The 22,776-nt window shown below is 35.2% G+C and overlaps 1 protein-coding gene across 2 annotated transcripts in view; it reads right to left on the bottom strand.

The window, feature by feature from the left end:
• KNL1 (kinetochore scaffold 1) overlaps nt 1-22,776 on the bottom strand; it is a 122,163-nt gene that overhangs the window by 80,951 nt on the left and 18,436 nt on the right. For both annotated transcript variants that reach the window (XM_036923842.2, XM_036923843.2), the window contains exons 2-6: nt 22,580-22,633; nt 21,627-21,666; nt 20,646-20,705; nt 18,690-18,751; nt 330-382 (exon numbers count right to left, since the gene is read on the bottom strand). In XM_036923842.2, coding sequence (XP_036779737.2) covers nt 330-382; nt 18,690-18,751; nt 20,646-20,705; nt 21,627-21,666; nt 22,580-22,614 — 250 coding nt within the window. In that variant the 5' untranslated portion in view covers nt 22,615-22,633. The remainder of the gene's footprint in view (nt 1-329; nt 383-18,689; nt 18,752-20,645; nt 20,706-21,626; nt 21,667-22,579; nt 22,634-22,776) is intronic.

Here is a 22,776-nt window from a genome sequence, read left to right as displayed (position 1 = left end):
TCCCCACATGCAGGCAGTCTGTCGCAGTCTTCTTTCTGGTTGGTCTTTGAGGATTAGTTGTATTTGCTGTATTTTGCTATATTATAAGTGGTTTGGGGAGGAGGTTTCTGTCTTCTCACGCCACCATCTTTAAACCTCTCCAAGGACATTAATAATTTTAAGAAAATTACTAACTACACATCTTAGTTTCTGCCCGCTATGGCTTAAGTTATACTTCTTGAGTAATAATAAGATAGACAATAAGTTATATCAATTACCTGATTAGACAGCCATGGTAAAATTTTATAGAAAACAGATTTAGCAGGGATTGAAGGAATAAACAAACTTACCTGCAATTTCTGACTTTCTCACTATTTTCATATGAGACTCTGTCTGGAACACCCTAAAAGAGAAAATAAAGATTACTGGAAATTTATAATTTTTAATTAGAAACCTATGGTACTAATTTACAATCTGTTTTGAGACAGGTAAAGATAACACTTTGATTCCAGCCTCCTCTTTGCTGTGTCTACTACTAATATTTCAAATGCCAAAATTAGTTCACCACATTAAATCTGTTATGGTTTTTTAATGAACTCTAATAGAACCATTATTTTATCCCTCAATAACCTAAAGTATTCATTTTAATCAACAAACATTTATTAAGTACTCAGTATATACCTGGTGCTATAGACTAGAGTCTGACACATGATCTTTGACCTCAAGGAGCTTTTGTTGTAGAGCTGGAACAGTAATTACAGATATTATTTCATTGATTTTTGTTATTAACAGCTCACATAAAGTGGCATGGACTCCAGAGGAAGGGATCGCTTGTCACTGAATTAAGAATAAGCTTCTTGCAGAAGTAGCATTTGATACCTGCCTTGAAGAATCTGAACAGTCATTTTCATTCTGCTAATATTAAGTATCACTATTATATAGAAGCTCTTCTTAATTAGAAGTAGAATTTCATTTCTATACAAAAAATTAACAAATATTTGCTTGCATACTGTGTGCCAAGCATTGTGCTATGTTCATTACATGCATCTTTAATGATTATAACAATTACCATGTTATTTTACAGATGTAGATATTGAGGACAATAAAGGTTAAGTAACTCCTAAACTCATATAAATGATAAGTGGCAAACCCAAATCTGTTTGACGTCAAAACGTGGGCTTATATACTATGAAGCTGCACTTGAAACAACTTTTCCTCAAATGGTTTACAAAAGAACAAAAGAAACCTTTTTATTCAGTATGAGCAGGATCAGTAGTTGGTTAATTACTTGAAAAAAAAAAAACTCCTAAAATAAGGAATCATAATAGTCCCATAAACATCTTAAGCAATTTTAAAAATTAAAACACATAAATGGAAAAACTGAACAGCTACATGGAACAGAATGAAACTGTATTACTGTCTAACTCCATACACAAACGTAAACTCAAAATGGATTAAAGACCTGAAAGTAAGTCATGAAACCATAAAACTCTTAGAAGAAAACATAGGCAAAACTCTCTTGAATATAAACATGAACAACATTTTCATGAACATATCTCCTCAGGCAAGGGAAACAAAAGCAAAAATGAACAAGTGGGACTACATCAAACTAAAAAGCTTCTGTACAGCAAAGGACACCATCAATAGAACAAAAAGGCATCCTACAGTATGGGAGAATATATTCATAAATGACATATCTGATAGGGGGTTGACATCCAAATTACATAAAGAGCTCATGTGCCTCAACACGCAAAAAGCCAATAACCCAATTAAAAAATGGGCAGAGGACCTGAACAGACACTTCTCCAAAGAAGAAATTCAGATGGCCAACAGGCACATGAAAAGATGCTCCACATCCCTAATCATCAGAGAAATGCAAATAAAAACCACTATAAGATATTACCTCACACTAGTTAGGATGGCCACTGTCCAAAAGACAAGCAACAACAATTGCTGGCGAGGATGTGGAGAAAGGCGAACCCTCCTACACTGCTGGTGGGAATGTAAATTAGTTCAACCATTGTGGAAAGCAGTATGGAGGTTCCTCAAAAAACTAAAAATAGAAATACCATTTCATCCAGGAATTCCACTTCTAGGAATTTACCCTAAGAAAACAGGATCACAGATTCAAAAAGACATATGCACCCCTATGTTTATCGCAGCACTATTCACAATAGCCAGGAAATGGAAGCAACATAAGTGTCCATCAGTAGAGGAACAGATAAAGAAGACGTGGTACGTATACACAATGGAATATTATTCAGCTATAAGAAGAAAACAAATCCTACCATTTGCAACAACAGGGATGGAGCTAAAGGGTATTACGCTCAGTGAAATAAACCAGGCGGAGAAAGACAAGTACCAAATGATTTCACTCATTTGTGGAATATAACAACAAAGCAAAAACTGAAGGAACAAAACAGCAGCAGACTCACAGAACCCAAGAATGGACTAGTGGTTACCAAAGGGAAAGGGGTTGGGGTGGGTGGGTGGGAAGGGAAGGATAAGAGGATTAAGGAGTATTATGATTAGCACACATAGTATGGGGGGGCCATGGGAAAGGAAGTACATCACAGAGAGGACAAGTAGTGACTCTATAGAATCTTACTATGCTGATGGACAGTGACTGTAATGGGGTATGTGGTGGGGACTTGATAATAAGGCAGAATGTAGTAACCACAATGTTGCTCATGTGAAACCTGCGCATAAGATTGTGTATCAATGATACCTTAGTGAATAAAAAAAAAAAAAAACCCAAAAACACATAAATGGAATTTAGTTTGCAGATCTCCTACTGTCAATCTGAGGTCTTTACTTTGGGTGGATCTACTGGTACAATTTCAGTGTATTTATAAAGTGGAAAAATACTTTAGGACACCTTAAAGCAATACAAACACAGAATCCTTCTAAATTTTTTAAGTTATTTCTCTATATTTTACATTGTTTCTTCCATACTAAATTTGGAAACATTTTTAAAAATAAATTCACCTTTATTAAGTTTTCACTAGTTGTTCAATATAATTTTCACAGTTTACTATCTTTAACTAATTTTCATTGGTTTATGTAATATTAAGTTAAATTATATAATTATGACTTAAAGAAGATAAATGCTTTTCTCATAAGCCTACCAATCAATTCTCAGGATCTGAAGTTTACGCACATGAAAGAGTGTTCATTGTGCTGTAGACAGTGTGTCTTACGAGGGGAATGAAAAATACAGGTTAATTGTAACAACTCAGTGAGGTGGGAGTTGTTAAGACAGCCTTTAATAATCTTGTTTCTGTATCTAGAATCCTGTGATTCTTTTTTAACTAATCTATTTTTAACACGGAATAGGTTTTTGAAACACTACTTATACAATAATATTTATTCAAATTGACACTTCCTGTGATACCACACACTATCTTCTTTCTGCCATGCAATAACATAACACTATGAGACATGTAAGGACTACTATTTCTATCTCCAAAATGGAGGAAATAAATGCTCTGATAAATTAAATGAACTAGGGGCTATTGAGTAGTTAGCCAGAACTTGTTCCAGGTTTTTTTGGTTTTGAAGCTGACATTCCTTTTAATATTTCAAAACCATTTTAGAAAAGTAAGTATAGTGAATAGATTTTTCCCAAAGAAAGGAAAGGGTGGACTAGGTTTAACAGCATTTGGGAAAGATAGAAGCAGTGGAAAGAGGTACACTCATTAGGAATCAGCATATGTTATAATTGTGGCTTTGTCACTACCTATATATGGCTAAATCATATCATTTCCCTGGTTTTAATCTTACCTAAAAAAATGAAGAGTTTGGAATATATTCTTTAAGGTTCTTTCTAATTTTAACATTCTATTATCCAGAACACAAATTTGAGTAGAAAATTCTCAATATTCTTATATATCTGTCTGTATTATGTAGACAGATGAGGAAAAGAATCCTATCCCAGGTACACCTCTTCTTGTCTCAAAAGTTGCTGTTGACGTTTGGGAACATATTTTTTAATAGCCAAACTCATCATGAAACAAGCAAAACAAACAGAATAAGCCACATAAATAGTATTAATGACACAGAGTATATCTGAAAAACAAATCAGAAATAGAAGCATAATAATACCAATCAGATAAACCTAGAAAAGATAATATAATCTGAAAAACCAACAATGTGAAAAATATAATAGAAGACACCATAATATAATAATTAAGAATACTTGATGTGAAATATTTCAAAGCCTGAGCTCTACACCTTAATAGGTATGGGAACTTGAGCAAATTACTTAAGCTAAGCCTCTGTTTCCTTATTCATGAAATGAGATACTTTTAAGGATTCAATGAGTAACAATGAATTTGGTAGCACAGTACCTGTCACATTGTTAATATTAGCTATTAACAATAAGTCAAATTTTGACATATATAAACCCACTTTTGATTATTTGAGACAGGTGATCTTCCTGTGTTAAAATGGTCATTTCATCAGAAATTTTGAGTTTCATAGCTGTTTTGAGAAATAATTAAAATAAAGTCACCTTCAAGATCCCATTGTCAGGTCTGCAAAATCTAAGCAGAATAAAAACCTCTTAGAAGTTCCTTCTAGGTAAGAGCGAGAATATTTTTTAAATCTAAAAAATAAAATGACATTTGGGAGGAGAAGCCAAGAAGGTGGCGTGAGTAGGGTAGCGGAAATCTCCTCCCAAAACTATACAAATTTTTGAGAATACAACAAATACAACTATTCCTAAAAGAGAGACCAGAGGATACAGTACAACAGCCAGGCTACACCTATATCTGTGAGAACTCGGCATCTCACGAAGCGGGTAAGATACAGCCACGGCCCGGTAGGACACAAGCGCTCCCCCCACCCCAGCTCCCCGGCAGGAGGAGACGAGTTGGAGTGGGGAGGAAGTGGAAGCGCAGGACTGCTAAATAACCAGCCCTAGTAATCCTCACTGGGGCCGCAGACACACATTGCATGGTGTGCTGGATATTAGAGAAACGGAAAAGTAAAATCTGCAAGCGGGTCCCCGCAGCCAGCTCCCCTGCGACAAAAGAAAAGTAAGTGCTTTTTGAAAGTCTTACAGGGACAGGGACCTCACAGCTGGATGGAATCGTCCTGGCACACTTGGCCCAGCAGGCTGGGAATCCTGAGGAACTCCAGGAGCCCCAGCCCCCTGGGAGGCAACACAGCCCTGAAGACCCTCAAGGCGATAAGCACCCTGCTGTTCATTCCCCGAGGCGCAGCCCCCCTACAGTGGCTGAGCAGCCTGGGCGCAGGCGCGCCCAGAGCAGCCACCCAAAGTCTCCTCCCAGCGTGCAGCCACTCGGGCCAGTCCCAGGGTTAACGCCGGCAAGCAGCTGCCTGGCACAAACAGAGGAGGCCAGAGCAGGGTGTGAAGGGGCGCCATTCTCGCAGGAGAGCACACCCAGTGAGCCTGCCTCTCCCCGCAGGGTTCTGCACTGCCCCAAGGGCTGCTCCCGGTATGCAGGGAACTGACACAAGCAGTGGAGTAGGGCAACGCAACCAGCAAGCAGGAAGGGACTTTGTTCTCCCAGCTAACACACGCGCTACCTGCCTACGACTACCTCTATCACCATGAAAAGGCAGAAGAATTTGGCCCAGTCCAGAATCAAGCAGACAACCCCCGAGAAAGGAGGGCCTGGGGAGACAGATACAACTGATCTTCCTGAAAACGAATTCAAAATAAAGGTCATAACCATGCTGATGAACCTGCAGAGAAATATGCAAGAGCTAAAGGATCAAGTTAGGAGCAAGAATACAGAAATAAAACAATCTCTGGAAGGACTTAAGAGCAGACTGGATGAGGTGCAAGAGACCCTTCATGGAATAGAAATCAGAGAACAGGAATACAGAGAGAGACAAAAGGATCTCCAGGAAAGAAAGAATATTAAGAGAACTGTGTGACCAATCCAAACGGAACAATATTCGCATTATAGGGGTACCAGAAGAAGAAGAGAGAGAAACAGGATAGAAAGTGTCTTTGAAGAAATAATTGCTGAAAACTTCCCCAAACTGGGGGAGGAAATAGTCTCTCAGACCATGGAAGCCCACGGATCTCTCAACACAAGGTACCCAAGGAGGACAACAACAAGACATATAATAATTAAAATGGCAAAGATCAAAGACAAGGACAGAGTATTAAAGGCAGCCAGAGAGAGAAAAAAGGTCACCTACAAAGGAAAACCCATTAGGCTATCATCAGACTTCTCAGCAGAAACCTTACAGGCCAGAAGAAAATGGCATGATATACTTAATGCAATGAAACAGAAGGGCCTTGAACCAAGAATACTATATCCAGCATGATTATCGCTTAAATATGAGGGAGGGATTAAACAATTCCAGAAAAGCAAAAGTTGAGGGAATTTGCCTTCCACAAACCACCTCTACAGGATATTTTAAAGAGACTGCTCTAGATGGAAGCACTTGTAAGGCTAAATAGATGTCACCAGAGAAAATAAAATCACACCAAAGAAAGCAGACCAACCAAATACTAATTAAAGGCAAAAAAATAAAATCAACTATTCACAAAAGCAGTCAAAGGAAACACAAAAGAGTACAGAATAAAACACCTAACATATAAAGAACGGAGGAGGAGGATTACAAGGGAGAAAAATAAAGAACCATCAGATTGTGTTTATAATAGCTTAATAAGCGAGTGAAGTTAGACGGTTAGATAGAAAAGAAGCAACCCATGAACCTTTGGTAACCTCAAATCTAAAGCCTGCAATGGCAATAAGTACATATCTTTCAATAATCACCCTAAATGTGAATGGACTGAATGTACCAATCAAAAGACACAGAGTAATAGAATGGATAAAAAATCAAGACTCTTCTATATGATGCTTACAAGAGACTCACCTCAAACCCAAAGACATGCACAGACTAAAAGTCAAGGGATGGAAAAAGATATTTCAGGCAAACAATAAAGAGAGAAAAGCAGGTGTTGCAGTACTGGTATCAGACAAAATAGACTTCAAAACAAAGAAAGTAACAAGAGATAAAGAAGGACATAACATAACGATAAAGGGGTCAGTCCAACAAGAGGATATAAACATTATAAAGATATATGCACACAATACACGAGCACCGACATATGTGAAAGAAATACTAACAGAATTAAAGGAGGAAATAGAATGCAATGTATTTGTTCTAGGAGACCAACACACTACTCACTCCAAAGGACAGATCCACCAGACAGAAAATAAGTAAGGACACAGAGGCACTGAACAACACACTAGAACAGATGGACCTAACAGACATCTACAGAACTCCACACCCAAAAGCAGCAGGATACACATTCTTCTAAAGTGCACATGGAACATTTACCAGAATAGACCACATACTAGGCCACAAAAAGAGCCTCAGTAAATTCAAAAAGATTGAAATTCTACCAACTAACTTCTCAGACCACAAAGGTATAAAACTAGAAATAAATTGTACAAAGAAAACAAAAAGGCTCACAAACACATGGAGGCTTAACAACATGCTCCTAAATAATCAATGGATCAATGACAGAATTACAATAGAGATCAAACAATATATTGAGACAAATGACAACAATAGCATAAAGCCTCAACTTCTGTGTGACGCAGTGAAGGCAGTTCTAAGAGGAAAGTACACAGGAATCCAGGCCTATTTAAAGAAGGAAGAACAATCCCAAATGAATATTCTAACATCACAATTATTGGAACTTCAAAAAGATGAACAAATGAGGCCCAAAGTCAGTAGAAGGAGGGACATAATAAAGATCAGAGAAGAAATAAATAAAATTGAGAAGAATAAAACAATAGAAAAAAAATCCATGAAACCAAGAGCTGGTACTTTGAGAAAATAAACAAAATAGATAAGCCTCTAGCCAGACTTAATAAGAGAAAAAGAGAATCAACACACATACAACAGACCCCACAGAAATACAAAGAATTATTAGAGAATACTATGAAAATCTATACCCTAACAAGCTGGAAAACCTAGAAGAAATAGACAACTTTCCAGAAAAATACAATCTTCCAAGACTGACCAAGGAAGAAACAGAAAATCTAAACAGACCAATTACCAGCAACGAAATTGAATCGGTAATCAAAAAACTACCCAAGAACAAAACCCCCAGGCCAGATGGATTTATCTTGGAATTTTATCAGACATACAGAGAAGACATAATACCCATTCTCCTTAAAGTTTTCCAAAAAATAGAAGAGGAGGGAATACTCCCAAACTCATTCTATGAAGCCAGCATCACTCTAATACCAAAATCAGGCAAAGACCCCACCAAAAAAGAAAATTACAGACCAATATCCCTGATGAACATAGAAGCAAAAATACTCAACAAAATATTAGCAAACCAAATTCAAAAATACATCAAGAGGATCATACACCATGACCAAGTGGGATTCATCTCAGGCATGCAAGGATGGTACAACATTCGAAAATGCATCAACATCATCCACCACATCAATAAAAAGGACAAAAACCACATGATCATCTCCATAGATGCTGAAAAAGCATTGGACAAAATTCAACATCCATTCATGATAAAAACTCTCAACCAAATGGGTATACACGGCAAGTTCCTCAACATAACAACAGCCATATATGACAAACCCACAGCCAACATTATACTTAACAGCAAGAAGCTGAAAGCTTTTCCTTTAAGATTGGGAACAAGACAAGGATGCCTACTTTCCCCACTTCTATTCAACATAGTACTGGAGGTCCTAGGCACGGCAATCAGACAATACAAAGAAATAAAAGGCATCCAGATTGGCAAGGAAGAAGTCAAATAGTCCCTGTTTGCAGATGACATGATATTGTACATAAAAAACCCTAAAGAATCCACTCCAAAACTACGAGACCTAATATGTGAATTCAGCAAAGTTGCAGGCTACAAAATTAATACACAGAAATCTGTGGTATTCCTATACACTGACAATGAACTAGCAGAGAGAGAAATCAGGAAAACAATTCCATTCACAACTGCATCAAAAAGAATAAAATACCTAGGAATAACCCTAACTAAGGAAGTGAAAGACCTATGCTCTGAAAACTACAAAACTACAAGACACTCATGAGAGAAATTAAAGAAGACACCAATAAATGGAAACACATCCTGTGCTCATGGATAGGAAGAATTAATATTGTCGAAATGGCCATCCTGCCTAAAGCAATCTATAGGTTCAATGCAATTCCTATCAAAATACCTACAGCATTCTTCAACGAAGTAGAGAAAATCATTCTAAAATTCATAGGGAACCACAAAAGACCTCAAATAGCCAAAGTAATTCTGAGAAGGAAGAATAAGGCTGGGGGTATTATGCTCCCCAACTTCAAGCTCTACTAAAAAGCCTATAGCTTTTTTATAAAAACTCTATAGCTATTTTAATAAGTGCTCTAAAAGCATTTAATCAAGACAATTTGGGGCTGGCACAAGAACAGACCCATAGACCAGTGGAACAGACTAGAGAGCTGTGATATAAACCTAAGCATATATGGTCAATTAATATACGATAAAGCAGCCATGGATATACAATGGGGAAATGACCACCTCTTTGACAGCTGGTGTTGGCAAAACTGTACAACTACATGTAAGAGAATGAAACTGGATTGTTGTTTAACCCCATACACAAAAGTAAACTCAAAATGGATTAAAGACTTGAATGTAAGTTATGAAACTTTAAAATTCTTAGAAGACAACATAGGTAAAAATCTCCTGAATACAAGCATGAGCAACTTCTTCCTGAATGCATCTCCCCAAGCAAAGGAAACAAAAGCAAAAATGAACTCATGGGACTACATCAAACTTAAAAATTTGTTTCTCTATGGCAAAGGACACCATCAACAAAACAAAAAGGCATCCTACAGTATGGGAGAATATATTTGTAAATGACATATCCAACAAGGGGTTAACATCAAAAATATTTAAAGAACTTACACGCCTCAACACCCAAAAAGCAAATAACCTGATTAACAAATGGGCAGAGGTTTTGAATAGACAGTTTTCCAAAGAAGAAATTCAGATGGCCAACAGACACATGAAAAGATGCTCCACATCACTAATCATCAGGGAAATGCCAATTAAAACCACAATGAGATATCACCTCACACCAGTAAGGATGGCCAGCATCAAAAAGACTAAGAACAACAAATGCTGGCCAGGATGCGGAGAAAGGGGAACCCTGCTATACTGCTGGTGGGAATGTAAGCTAGTTCAACCATTGTGGGAAGCAATATGGAGGTTCCTCAAAAAACTAAAAATAGAAATACCATTTGACCTGGGAATCCCACTCCTTGGAATTTACCCAAAGAATACAACTTCTCAGATTCAAAAAGATATATGCACCCCTATGTTTATTGCAGCACTTTTTACAATAGCCAAGAAATAGAAGCAACCTAAGTGTCCATCAGTAGATGAATGGATAAAGAAGGTGTGGTACATATACACAATGGAATACTATTCAGCCATAAGAAAGAAACAAATTCTACCATTTGCAACAACATGGATGGAGCTTGAGGACATTATGCTCAGTGAAATAAGCCAGGCAGAGAAAGACAAATGCCAAATGATTTCCCTCATTTGCAGAGTCTAACAATGAAGCAAAACTGAAGGAACAAAATAGCAGCAGACTCAGAGACTCCAAGAAGGAACTAGTGGTTACCAAAGGGGAGGGGAGTGGGAGGGCGGATCGGGAGGGAGGGAGAAGGGGATCAAGGGGTATTATGTTTAGTACACATGGGGTGGGGGATCACGGGGAGAACAGTGTAGCACAGAGAAGGCACATAGTGGATCTGTGGCATCTTGCTGCACGGATAAACAGTGACTGCATTGGGGTGTGTGTGAGGACTTGATAATATGGGTAAATGTAGTAACCACATTGTTTTTTCATGCGAAACCTTCATAAAAGTGTGTATCAATAACACCTTAATAAAAAATTTTTTTTAAAATTCTTAAGAAATTGGGTAACATGCTACCATTTATGCACAAAAGAAAAAAGAATGGATATTTGTGTTGACTTGTGTATGTAAAAAAATTTTTTTTAAAAGAGTAAGATCTATTTTAGGGGACAAAATCTGAAGAAATGGGACACAGGAGTTGAAAGGAGGCCAAGCACTTTTGTATTCTGTAGGTCACTTCTCACAAACTTATATAAAAGTGTTTCAGAGAATAGAAAATAAGACACTTTCTAGTTGATTCTGTTAGACTTATAAAACCCAGAGGAAAACTAAACAAGAATAGCATACAAATAAATTTATGAGCCAATCTTACATAGGCATATTAGTGCAAAAATCCCAAAATATTAGCAAATTGAATCTAGCAATATTTTAAAAGGACATTTCATGACTAAATTAGATTTATCCCAACAATACAGAAGAAATTCAATATCCAAAAAGTCATTTTATTATGTTAAAGATTAAAACAGGGAAAACTCTATAGCTATTTTAATAAGTGCTCTAAAAGCATTTAATAAAATCCAATACCCATCCTTAATTAAAAACAAAACAGAAATCTGCAACAAAAACATTAAATTTACCATAAGATAGAAAATAGGTGTACTGATTTTAACAAATGTAAATAGGCTGAGCTACCTTATTAATGAGTGGCTATTGACTAAATTAAACAATTTAAAAACTCAACATACAATTTTTAAGGTAAAAATGGAAAATTTTCAAAGTTAGGAAATTACCTATGGACAAACATAGGAAAGGTAAAATCAATTATAAAGTTACCAAACACATTAAGTTTCAAAGCAAAAAAATATAATAACTAAACAATGTTGCTATCATATAATAAAAAGAAGGTTAATAATGAAAACTAAGAATAATAAAAAATCCACATTACATTGAGGAAAAAAGAAACACCAGAGGAACAAGATTAAAGAAATTCAAAGAGAAAACTGTCAAATATATTAAGATGCCTCAAAATCCAAATTTTAGATTGCCACATATTAGGCAATCAAAGAATAAGTTGTAAGACAGTATTAATAGTGCATATTTAGCAACCATATGGAGAAGCCTAACCAAAAGGGTAAAATAATCCTTTCCTCCATTTTTTTTGTAAATTTGCCTTAATTATGGTTGTTCTTGCTATCTCTTTTTTACCTACATAGTATCCACGATATAAGAAAGCTTTCAGAGGTATAATCTGCTGCAAAAATTACTTATAAATTGAGAAAGAAGCATGATTTTGTAAAATTTTATGAAAACAAAATTTAAAGGGCTTAATCACACAAAAACTTTAAAATATTTTCTCCAATATTGCCAAGGTTAAACATGGAAACAAAAATGAAACATTTGAAAATGAAGAAAAAAAAAAGAAAATATACAAAAAACGGTAATAGCAAATAAAATCAAATATAAGTAACTAAGAGATAACATTATAATCAACCAAGTCAGCTAAAAATACATGCTAAAACCTAATGCTTACAATATATTGGGGGAAAAATGTGCATTACTAGTGGTACTAAAACCCACAACAAAAACGTAATAATGGCTACTTATATGAATAACAACTGCTTCTTTAAACCTGACAGTTCTACTTTGGGGAATATAATCCCAAGGAAGTAACTTAAAAGAAAAGGTAATTTACACAAGAATATCTAACACAGCACAAAGATCAATCAAATGCCCAACAGAAAATTAAAAATCGTTAGTTACATGAACATGAATATACCTAAAGAAAACATGAAAGAAAAGTTAGTTTGAAACAGGAGAAAATGAGTTATTAGCTCAAACCTTGGCCACACCTATTAAACAAGTGTACAGACTGAAGCATTCAAGGCTTTGCAACAGGTATGTATGTGTCTACTGTGGAGAAAGATTCATTAGGTTTCACAGCCTGGTGCCATCAAATATTCTGAATCATTCAAATAACAAATAGTTCAGATTCCATGATCAGCAAGGCATTTTAATTTATAATTTAATTTCTTAGGTAGAATGCCTATAAGGAATATACCAATCTATTCAAACAAGTATTCTGTTTCATTTTATTTGTTTCTCATGATACATTTAGTAGTAGTATTCTATTTATATACAAATCTCTATAGTGAATATGTTTAGTGAAGCCCATCTCCAAGAGATCAACCCATTTTTGGCAGACAAAAACACTATGGAGGTTGCAAAGCCCAGGAAGGGCAAGACCCGAGAAAGTGGCAACTTCACCAAGAAAAATACCACCTAGAGAATTCTACTAACAGGTAATAGCAAGTCTTCCCTGGTTATACCAGATCTTATTATGTACTTATTTTCCCCAAAACCAACACATATGACATTTTGACAACATGTGTTTATCCAGGAAGACAATAATTGGTTTATGGATAAAAGATGAATAGAAAAAAGTTATAAAACAAATAAAATTACTATCAATCAACAACAAAAAATTTTTCATTTTGGATGCCGTCTTTTTGGAACTATTCAGTACCCTAACGATGTCACACATTGTCTACTACAAAGTAGGAACACTCTTCTTCACCCCTTACCAACATCTACTTAACTACTTACTCCCCTAAGGAAAGGAAGAAAACAGGTTCCCAACAGCTCCACAACTGAAATCTTACTTTAATGCAAAATCATGTTGTATATGGCAACTGCAAAATTGGAGTTCTTTAAACTGTCTGATTGTAAAGGTTCGTTAAGGTAAGAATTAGGGGGACAAAGAGGAACAAATCAGGAATTGGAAACAATGCAGATCAAAGTCCAGGACTTTCCTAGGAAGATTTCTGGACATGGGACAGTCAGGCCTTATCCTAAAATGTTTAAATTTCGTGTTAAATTGATCTAGGAGATCACCTCACAAAAGTCCAAGTTGAAGCTGTCTGAGGTATACAAAAAAATAAAATTTGAAAAAGCTGATATGAAGTAGACAGTCTGTGTTTATAGCTAAAAAGAGCCTTTACAGAAAAAGAGCTGCCCTGGAATACATCTCTGCCCCCTCCACAGGAATGTCTTGCAAATAGCTGGTTCAAGAAAACCTAATCCATTCAATGATGAGTAAAAAAAAAAAGAATCTAGAAAGACAACCTAAAATTAAAATAACAGCATAACATAATTTTTTCACATAAGAAAAGCACTCAGCAAAAAAAATGATGTCCCACAGCAGAGGGATTTAAAAAGTTTGCTATGGAGCTAAAGAGTGTAACAAAGTAATCATCTCTATGAAGGAACAGAAATGGAAGCAGAAATACAAGAACTCAAAGAAGAGGTGGTGAGACAAGAAATGAAACACAAATAGAGAAAACTCAAAAAAGAAACAGAAGAAAAAATATTAGCACAGAATTAAGGCAAAACTGAAAGGGGCATAAGGGTGAATAAGCACTGTGAAAAATATAGTAAAGAACAGAGAAAATTCTTTAAATAGACAAAGCAAAATAAAATAAAAGGAATTAAAAGAGAAAATAATATAGAAAAAAAGCAAGAATATAAACATAATTTGTTTATAAATAATAGAGTCCCTAAAGAAATCTAAGATAATGGAATAGAAAAGAATATTTAAATGTTAACTCAAGATTCAAGACCCAAAACAGTCAAAATGGAGATGTATCTTAGTAAAGTGAGTAAACTTTGGACATAAAGGAAAAAAAAAATCTGTTAGGCAGACTGTTAAAAAAAAATCCAATCATTTATGAGGAGGAAAAAATCATGCACTCCTCAGGACTTCATAGAAACACGTTCAATGCCAGAAGACAACAGAGAACCACATTAACAAGTTCCTTAAAGAAAGAAAATGTGAATTGAAAAAGAATCTTCTTCTTCAAGTATAAAGTCTATTAGCTAACAGTCTGAGCACCCAAGAATCCAGGAAATACTGTTTCAATGAGTTCTTCTTTGGGAAAAAATAAGAAAACAAACTAAAGTCAATGAAGACAAACAAATGTGACAGATGCCCTAATATCAAATGCCAGGGTTGAGGGTAGGAGGCGGAAGAGAGATAGAAAGGCTATAACTGAAAAAAAAAGGGGGCAAACTAGCAGAAAGAGAAATCAGGAAAACAATTCCATTCAAAATTGCATAAAAAAGAATAAAATACCTAGGAATAAACCTAACCAAGGAAGTGAAAGACCTATACCCTGAAAACTACAAGACACTCTTAAGAGAAACTAAAGAGGACACTAACAAATAGAAACTCATTCCATGCTCTTGACTAGAAGAATTAATACTGTCAAAATGGCCATCCTGCCTAAAGCAATCTACAGATTCAGTGTAATCCCTATGCAAATACCAACAGCATTCCAATGCAATCCCTATCAAAATAACAACAGCATTCTTCAGTGAACTGGAACAAATAGTTTAAAAATTCATATGGAACCACCAAAGACCCCAAATAGCCAAAGCAATCCTGAGAAGAAAGAATAAAGCAGGGGGAATCTCGCTTCCCAACTTCAAGCTCTACTAAAAAGCCAGAGTAATCAAGACAATTTGGTACTGGCACAAGAACAGACCCACAGACCAGTGGAACAGAATAGAGTCCAGATATTAACACAAACATATATGGTCAATTAATATACGATAAAGGAGCCATGGACATACAATGGGGAAATGACAGTCTCTTCAACAGCTGGTGTTGGCAAAACTGGACAGCTACATGTAAGAGAATGAAACTGGATCATTGTCTAACCCCATACCCAAAAGTAAACTCAAAAGGGATCAAAGACCTGAATGTAAGTCATGAAACCGTAAAACTCTTAGAGAAAAACATAGGCAAAAATCTCTTGGACATAAACATGAGCAACTTCTTCATGAACATATCTCCCCGGGCAAGGGAAACAAAAGCAAAAATGAACAAGTGGGATTATATCAAGCTGAAAAGCTTCTGTACAGCAAAGGACACCACCAATACAACAAAAAGGCATCCTACAGTATGGGAGAATATATTCATAAATGCCAGATCCGATAAAGGGTTGATATCCAAAATATATAAAGAGCTCACCCACCTCAACAAACAAAAAGCAAATAATCCAATTAAAAAATGGGCAGAGGATCTGAACAGACAGTTCTCCAAAGAAGAAATTCAGATGGCCAACAGGCACATGAAAAGATGCTCCACATTGCTAGTCATCAGAGAAATATAAATTAAAACCACAATGAGATATCACTTCACACCAGTAAGGATCGCCACCATCCAAAAGACAACAAATGTTGATGAGGACGTGGAGAAAGGGGAACCCTCCTACACTGCTGGTGGGAATGTAAACTAGTTCAATCATTGTGGAAAGCAGTATGGAGGTTCCTCAAAAAGCTCAAAATAGAAATACCATTTCACCCAGGAATTCCACTCCTAGGAATTTACCCTAAGAATGCAGGAGCCCGGTTTGAAAAAGACAGATACACCCCTATGTTTATCGCAGCACTATTTACAATAGCCAAGAAATGGAAGCAACCTAAGTGTCCATCAGTAGATGAATGGATAAAGAAGATATGGTACATATACACAATGGAATATTATTCAGCTATAAGAAGAAAACAAATCCTACCATTTACAACAACATGGATGGAGCTAGAGGGTATTATGCTCAGTGAAATAAGCCAGGCGGAGAAAGACAAGTATCAAATGATTTCACTCATCTGTGGAGTATAAGAACAGAAAAAAACTGAAGGAACAAAACAGCAGCAGATTCACAGAACCCAAGAATGGACTAACAGTTACCAAAAGGAAAGGGACTGGGGAGGGTGTGTGGGAAGGGAGGGATAAGGGGGGAAAGGGGCATTCCTATTAGCAGACATAATGTAGGGGGGGCACGGGGAGGGCTGTACAACACAGAGAAGACAAGTAGTGATTCTATAGCATGTTACTACGCTGATGGACAGTGACTGTCAGGGTTGGGGGTGGGGGACTTGTTGATGGTGGGAGTCTAGTAAACATAATGTTCCTCATGTAATTGTAGATTAATGATACCAAAAAAAAAAGTTTTTTTAGAAAAAAAGAAGGGGGTGCCGCTAAATTGGGTATTGATCCATGGTGGCTACAATGAGGCTGGTTGGTCAATTATATTAGTCAAATGCTGGATATTAGGACACACTATTAGACTCACTGCCTCAGGGTTCCAAGCCGCCATCAGAGAGAAGAAAACAGGCGCACACCGGAGAGACATCTGTTATGAATTCTTTTCCCCTTGGGGTGGGGGTGCTGGGTGGTGGTGGGCAGAAGGGGCTGGTTTTAAAACAATAAAGTCAATTTGGTACGGTCAAAAAAAAAGAAGGTGGTGCAGAGGAGGAATGAGGGGGGAATATTATGAAAGGAACAAGTATGCTAGTTATCTCATTTATTTTAACTGCCAAAGGATATATAACAATAGTTCTAATTGAAATTTAAGCATATTTAATAGTATGAAGATATATTATTGATTAAAATTGGGTTGGGAAAAGGAAATGGACTAATATTATCATTGCTCATATACAGTCAAACAATACATAGAGGTATACCAGGCATGTCAAAACAAAAATATGTCAGAGACAGAAATCTTAGTTATCAGCCTAGGTAGAATCAGGGTCAAAAAGCAGTAACAAAGCAAAGATGAGTATTTCATACAAGGTACAATTCTGAATGAAGATACAATGATGACAATGCACCAATGAACATTGAATCAACATTCATAAACAACTATTGGAAATATAAAGAGTGAGATGTACCATCAAGAAGAGACTAATTTACCTCTCATAATTCATGACAGATTAATGTGACTAAAACTATATGATTATACAACTCCCAAATAACAGAAGGTATAAGGTGGATATAATTGATATATATATATATCAAACTTTACACTCTAAAATATAAACTATATCTTTTTTCCAAGGACATATGAATCATTCACAAAAACTGACCATATACAAGATCACAAAGAAAATTTCAATAGAAATCAAAACACAGATTAACCTTCTCTGACTATATTAAAATTAATGACAACAAAATGTCCTTACCATCTAGTTATTTTTAAATTCTCTATTAAACAACTTTTGAGTCAATAAGGCAATACAAATATTCTGTTTAACATCAAGAGAATAATCATGAAAACACTACTTATAAAAACTACATTAAATTAATAAATTAATTTAGGAGCAAGTAACATCTTTATGATGTTGAATCTTTTTTATTCAGGAATTTTTAATGTCTTCATTTGTACAATTCCTTAGTATCCTTCAGCAATGCTTTATTCTTCTTTTTCTTTAAAGCAATGCTTTATTCTTTAAATGTATTTGTTGTCAAATTATAACATAATGGGAAAAAAGACATTTATCTTCTATCTGGTTATTACATATATAGGAAATTGATTTCCACCTATTAATTTTGTGTTCTGCTACTTACTACCTGGAGAGGTACTTCAATTGATATTGTTAGATTTTCCTCATATACAGTCATTTAATCTGCAAAAGGTTATACATATATATTAATATATATATATATTTATATATATATATTACTCCTATCTTTTCCAATTTTTATAACTCCAATTTCTCTAGGGCATTTAGTTCTGTTGGTTAACAATTCCAATACAATATTAAATAACAGTGGTAAGACACAGTTTTTTTGTTTCTGACTTTAGAGAGGATGCTTTCAATGTTTCACTTTCAAGCATAATGCTGAATAACAACTTTTTACATAACAATTACCTAATGCTTATCTAAATCAAACAGATTATCCAAGTCAGATAGTATCAACATATCTGGTTTGACAAAAAAGCATTACCTGTAACATTTTACTTTTTTCTCCTTTTAGAACTTACTTTATAGTGTCTGCAAAGCTGACTCGTCGAGAGCTTTTCCTATTTCTCAAAACATTGGATTCCTGAGGGCAGAGAATATATAGTGTGATTTTTAACGAAACCACTGTGAATTAGGTCTCCAAAGTACTACAGAGACCACATCTTATTCTGAATTAATTTGATATCATTATTAATTTGATAGTTATTATTTTGATTCTCCAAAATATCCCAATGTTGAAGCACTTAACAAACATGAATATGATTTTCAGTGTGAGTGATAATAAACATACTGACACAAAGAACATATATTTAAGGAAAGTGGTTGTTGTCACTTACCTTTTCTTTCTCCTTTTAAATGAATGGTTATTTTGCTATCAAGAAGAAAGCACAGAGCAAGGATATGGGGGCTGTTATAGTAACCTTATTATACTATTTTGGGGATTCAAATATTTTTTTAATTGTAGCAAAATACATATAACAGAGTTTATCTTCTTAACCACTTTTTAATTTAAATATTAACTTCTTTGTGATAAGAACACTTAACAAGAGATCTCCCTCTTAACAGATTTTTAAGTGTACAACACTGTTAACTATATATAGGCACAATGTTGTACAGCAGATCTCTAGAACTTATTCATCTTACATAACTGAAACTTCATACCTGTTGATTTGCATCTCCCCGTTCTGTCCTCTCAGTTCCTCACAACCACTGTTCTGCTCTGCTTCTTTGAATTTGACTATTTTGATACCGCACATAAATGGAATCATTCAGTATTTGTCACTCTGTGATTAAATTAATTCACTTAGCATTACGTACTCAGCATCTTAACCATTTTTAAGTGTATAGTTCAGTAGTGTTAAGTACCTCTACATAACAGCTCCAGAACTCTTTTCATCTTGCAAAACTGAAACTCTATATCCATTGAACAACTCTCCTTCCCCAGACAACCTTCAGGCAACCACCATTCTACTTTGTCTCTGAATTTGACTATTCTAGTCACTTCATAAGTAGGATCATAAAGTATTTGTTTTTTGTTACTGGTTTATTTCACTTAGTATAATGTCCTCAGGGTTCATGTATGTTGTAGTATGTGTCAGAATTCCCTTCTTTTTTTAAGGCTGAATAATATTACCATTATTGATTACCACATTGATACCACATTTATTGTTTATGCATTCATCTGTCAGTAGACACTGAGTTGTTTCCACATTTTATTTACTGTGAATTCCTGCCCTCAGGGAGTTCTCAATTTAGAATGGACATTAATAAACAATTATAATAGAAAGTGTTAAGGGATGATTTTCTTAGAGAAGTGACACCAAAGCTGAGTCTTGAAGGACAAATAGGAATTGCCAAATAAAGAGGGCTACAAATTTATGATAAAGCAAGTATGATAAAATATTAATTATACAATCTAGGTGATGACTACATGAGCATTCACATTCTTTCTACTTTTCAGTATATTTGAAAAAAATTTTTAATAAACTGTTAGAAGAAAAAAGAACGAGGAACTAGACATCTGAAGAGAGGGAACATCGTATGTAAATTATTTAAGGCTTGACAGTTCATATCATATTTGGCCCCTATAACAGGCTCCATAACCTTGCTCTGTGCTCTCTTCTTGATGGCAAAATAACCATTCATTTAAAAGAAGAAAGAAAAGATAAGTGACAGTAATCACTTTCCTTAAATATATGTTCTTTGTGTCAAATTGCTAGTATGCAATTCTGAATGATAAGAAACATATGAGAGAGTAGAAAGACAGAAGACTCGAAGAATAAACAGGGGTTAAAAATCAGGAGTGCCTCCTTACTCATGTATTTGTATTTTAATTTGAAGGCCATGGGATGCTTACTTATGCACATTCTACGGAGAATTATTTATGATGTTCTCTCTTCATATGCTAATAAAGTTCCTGACTATTAAAAATATCACTGAAAATAGTCATCTATAAAGCATCTGTACTAGAGACTTACCTGAACTGTTTCATTTACACCTCTGAGGTCCTGAAGAGGACTCCTTGGGGGTTTCAAAATCTAGAAGAGTTAGAATTATTCAAGAAAATCTGGCATATATCTATTAATAATCAGTTCAAGTTATACCATGAATAGAAAGGTAGAGATGCTAGAATTCCTGTAAAAAACTCTAAAACTCTTCAAATTCATACTGCTTAATGCTATTATTTTACAGCTGGTTTAAACATTTGCCATTTATTCTCTTCTCCCTGCCTACCTTCCCAAATTATTTTGCCTACTCTCATTCCGTGTGGTCTGGGTGAAGTTCCACCACAACTCTAGGGTACAACATGTAGCCTTGGTCTAGAATATGCACATGATATTGTCTCATTAATAGGGATTGGTTCAGGAATGAGGACTTAACCCTTTCAAGATAATAGAGCCAACAGTCTTGCTTTTTTATCTTTAGGAAACAGACACTATTTTTCATATGCAGCTTGAACCTGGAAGTTGGGGAAGCTAGATGTACTGTAATAAACATGGGGAAAGAACCTGTCTGACAATGGAGATTACCTAGAGGAAGCAGTCAGAGTAAAAAAAAAAAAGTGAAAGGAAATCCTAGTATTGGCGATAATTTTGAAACCCCTGCTCAGTTAAGTTATGCCTAAAGTCACTCCTATCTTTGGATTTTTCACTTAAAAAACCCAAAAATTTTGTGCTCAAATGTTTCAGTTGGATTTTTTTGTCTTGCTGTATTATTTAAACACATTTTAAAACTTCATTGAAATATAATTTACACAGCATACAATTTATATTACCATCAAATTAATAAAACATGAATTTTAGTATATTTATAGAATCGTGTTACCAGGGTAAATATTTGAGTCATTACCCAGAGGAGTCAGTGGGGGTGGGTGGTGATGCCACAGTCAAAATTACTGTGGTAGATAGTCATCATTCAATAATAGACAACAATTATTAACTTAAATAAGTGTTTCTTACTGAGGAATGTCGTCTTCTAACAGGTCTTTCTGTATTGTCACTGAAAGAGAAAAAAATATATACAAACTGGTAAAAACTCAATTTTCAAAAGCTATCACATAGCATCCCTTACATGCTTTTAAATTGGCCATCCCTTTCACTTGACACTTGGCATCACTTTCACTTTGCAAATTTTGTATTACAAGGCTTTAAGTTCATTATATAGGAAGTCAGTGTTTTAAAATACATATTGTATACTAGAAGACTATCTCTTGAAAAACAGTCAGTATTGCATAATTTATCATATTTTACAGAGATACAATTATAATATAAATGGGTTTTAAATCAAGAGACTCTAGTTCTGGTTTTACTACTGTTTGATGTTTAGGCCAGGTTTTGAAAATTCAAATACTTACTTAGGCCAAACAGATAATTTAGTAGGTGCAAGAAAAATAGGAGGTGTTGAAACTACAAAGAGTTTCCTGCTGGGTCTAATGGTCACACCCATTATTCCACTCAGTATTCTTTGCCAAGCAAGAACATAAGCGCAGTGTTGCCACACTTGATTTCTGAAGAGAAACGGAAAATCTAATTGTTCTATGAAATCCTGAGATTTTGAAATTTTGGCAACTAATTCAGAAATTTAGAAACAACACTGTTTAGGAAAAAAGTTACATCCATAGGCTGTAAACAGGCCACGAGTTTGTGATCACTTCATTTCCTTGGGCCTCCATTTTCTTATCTTTAAATTGAAGAGATGGGAGGTGGTCCCTAAAGTCCCTCTCAGTTTTGACTCTATATGTGTTTATACAAAGATATGACAAGGAGAGCTATGACTTTGTAACGTTTACTTTTTTTCTCTGGAACAGAATAGAAAAAGATTTCAAAAGTTATCAATAGGTTTCACTAGTTGCAACAGTATCTTTCTCCAATGAAAGAGTTTAACATTTTTAGCTTGCATTGCATGAACTTACTTTTCTTCATTCGCCTCTGAAGACATCCTATCCATTTTCAAAGAAAAACTTTTTCTGTAACAAATACACAGTATTAGAAAAGGTGAGAAAAAAGAAAGATAAATGATAATCTATGAAGAGATTAAGGGCAGTTATTATTTCAGGATTCCTTTCTGGGGCAAAACCAAGAATAAGAAAAGGGAGGAAAAGCCACACTA

Source organism: Manis pentadactyla, chromosome 11 (genome assembly GCF_030020395.1).
Source record: "Manis pentadactyla isolate mManPen7 chromosome 11, mManPen7.hap1, whole genome shotgun sequence".
NCBI lineage: Eukaryota > Metazoa > Chordata > Mammalia > Pholidota > Manidae > Manis > Manis pentadactyla.
Note: the sequence above shows the minus strand (reverse complement) of the source record. Positions and strands in the feature narration are given on the sequence as shown.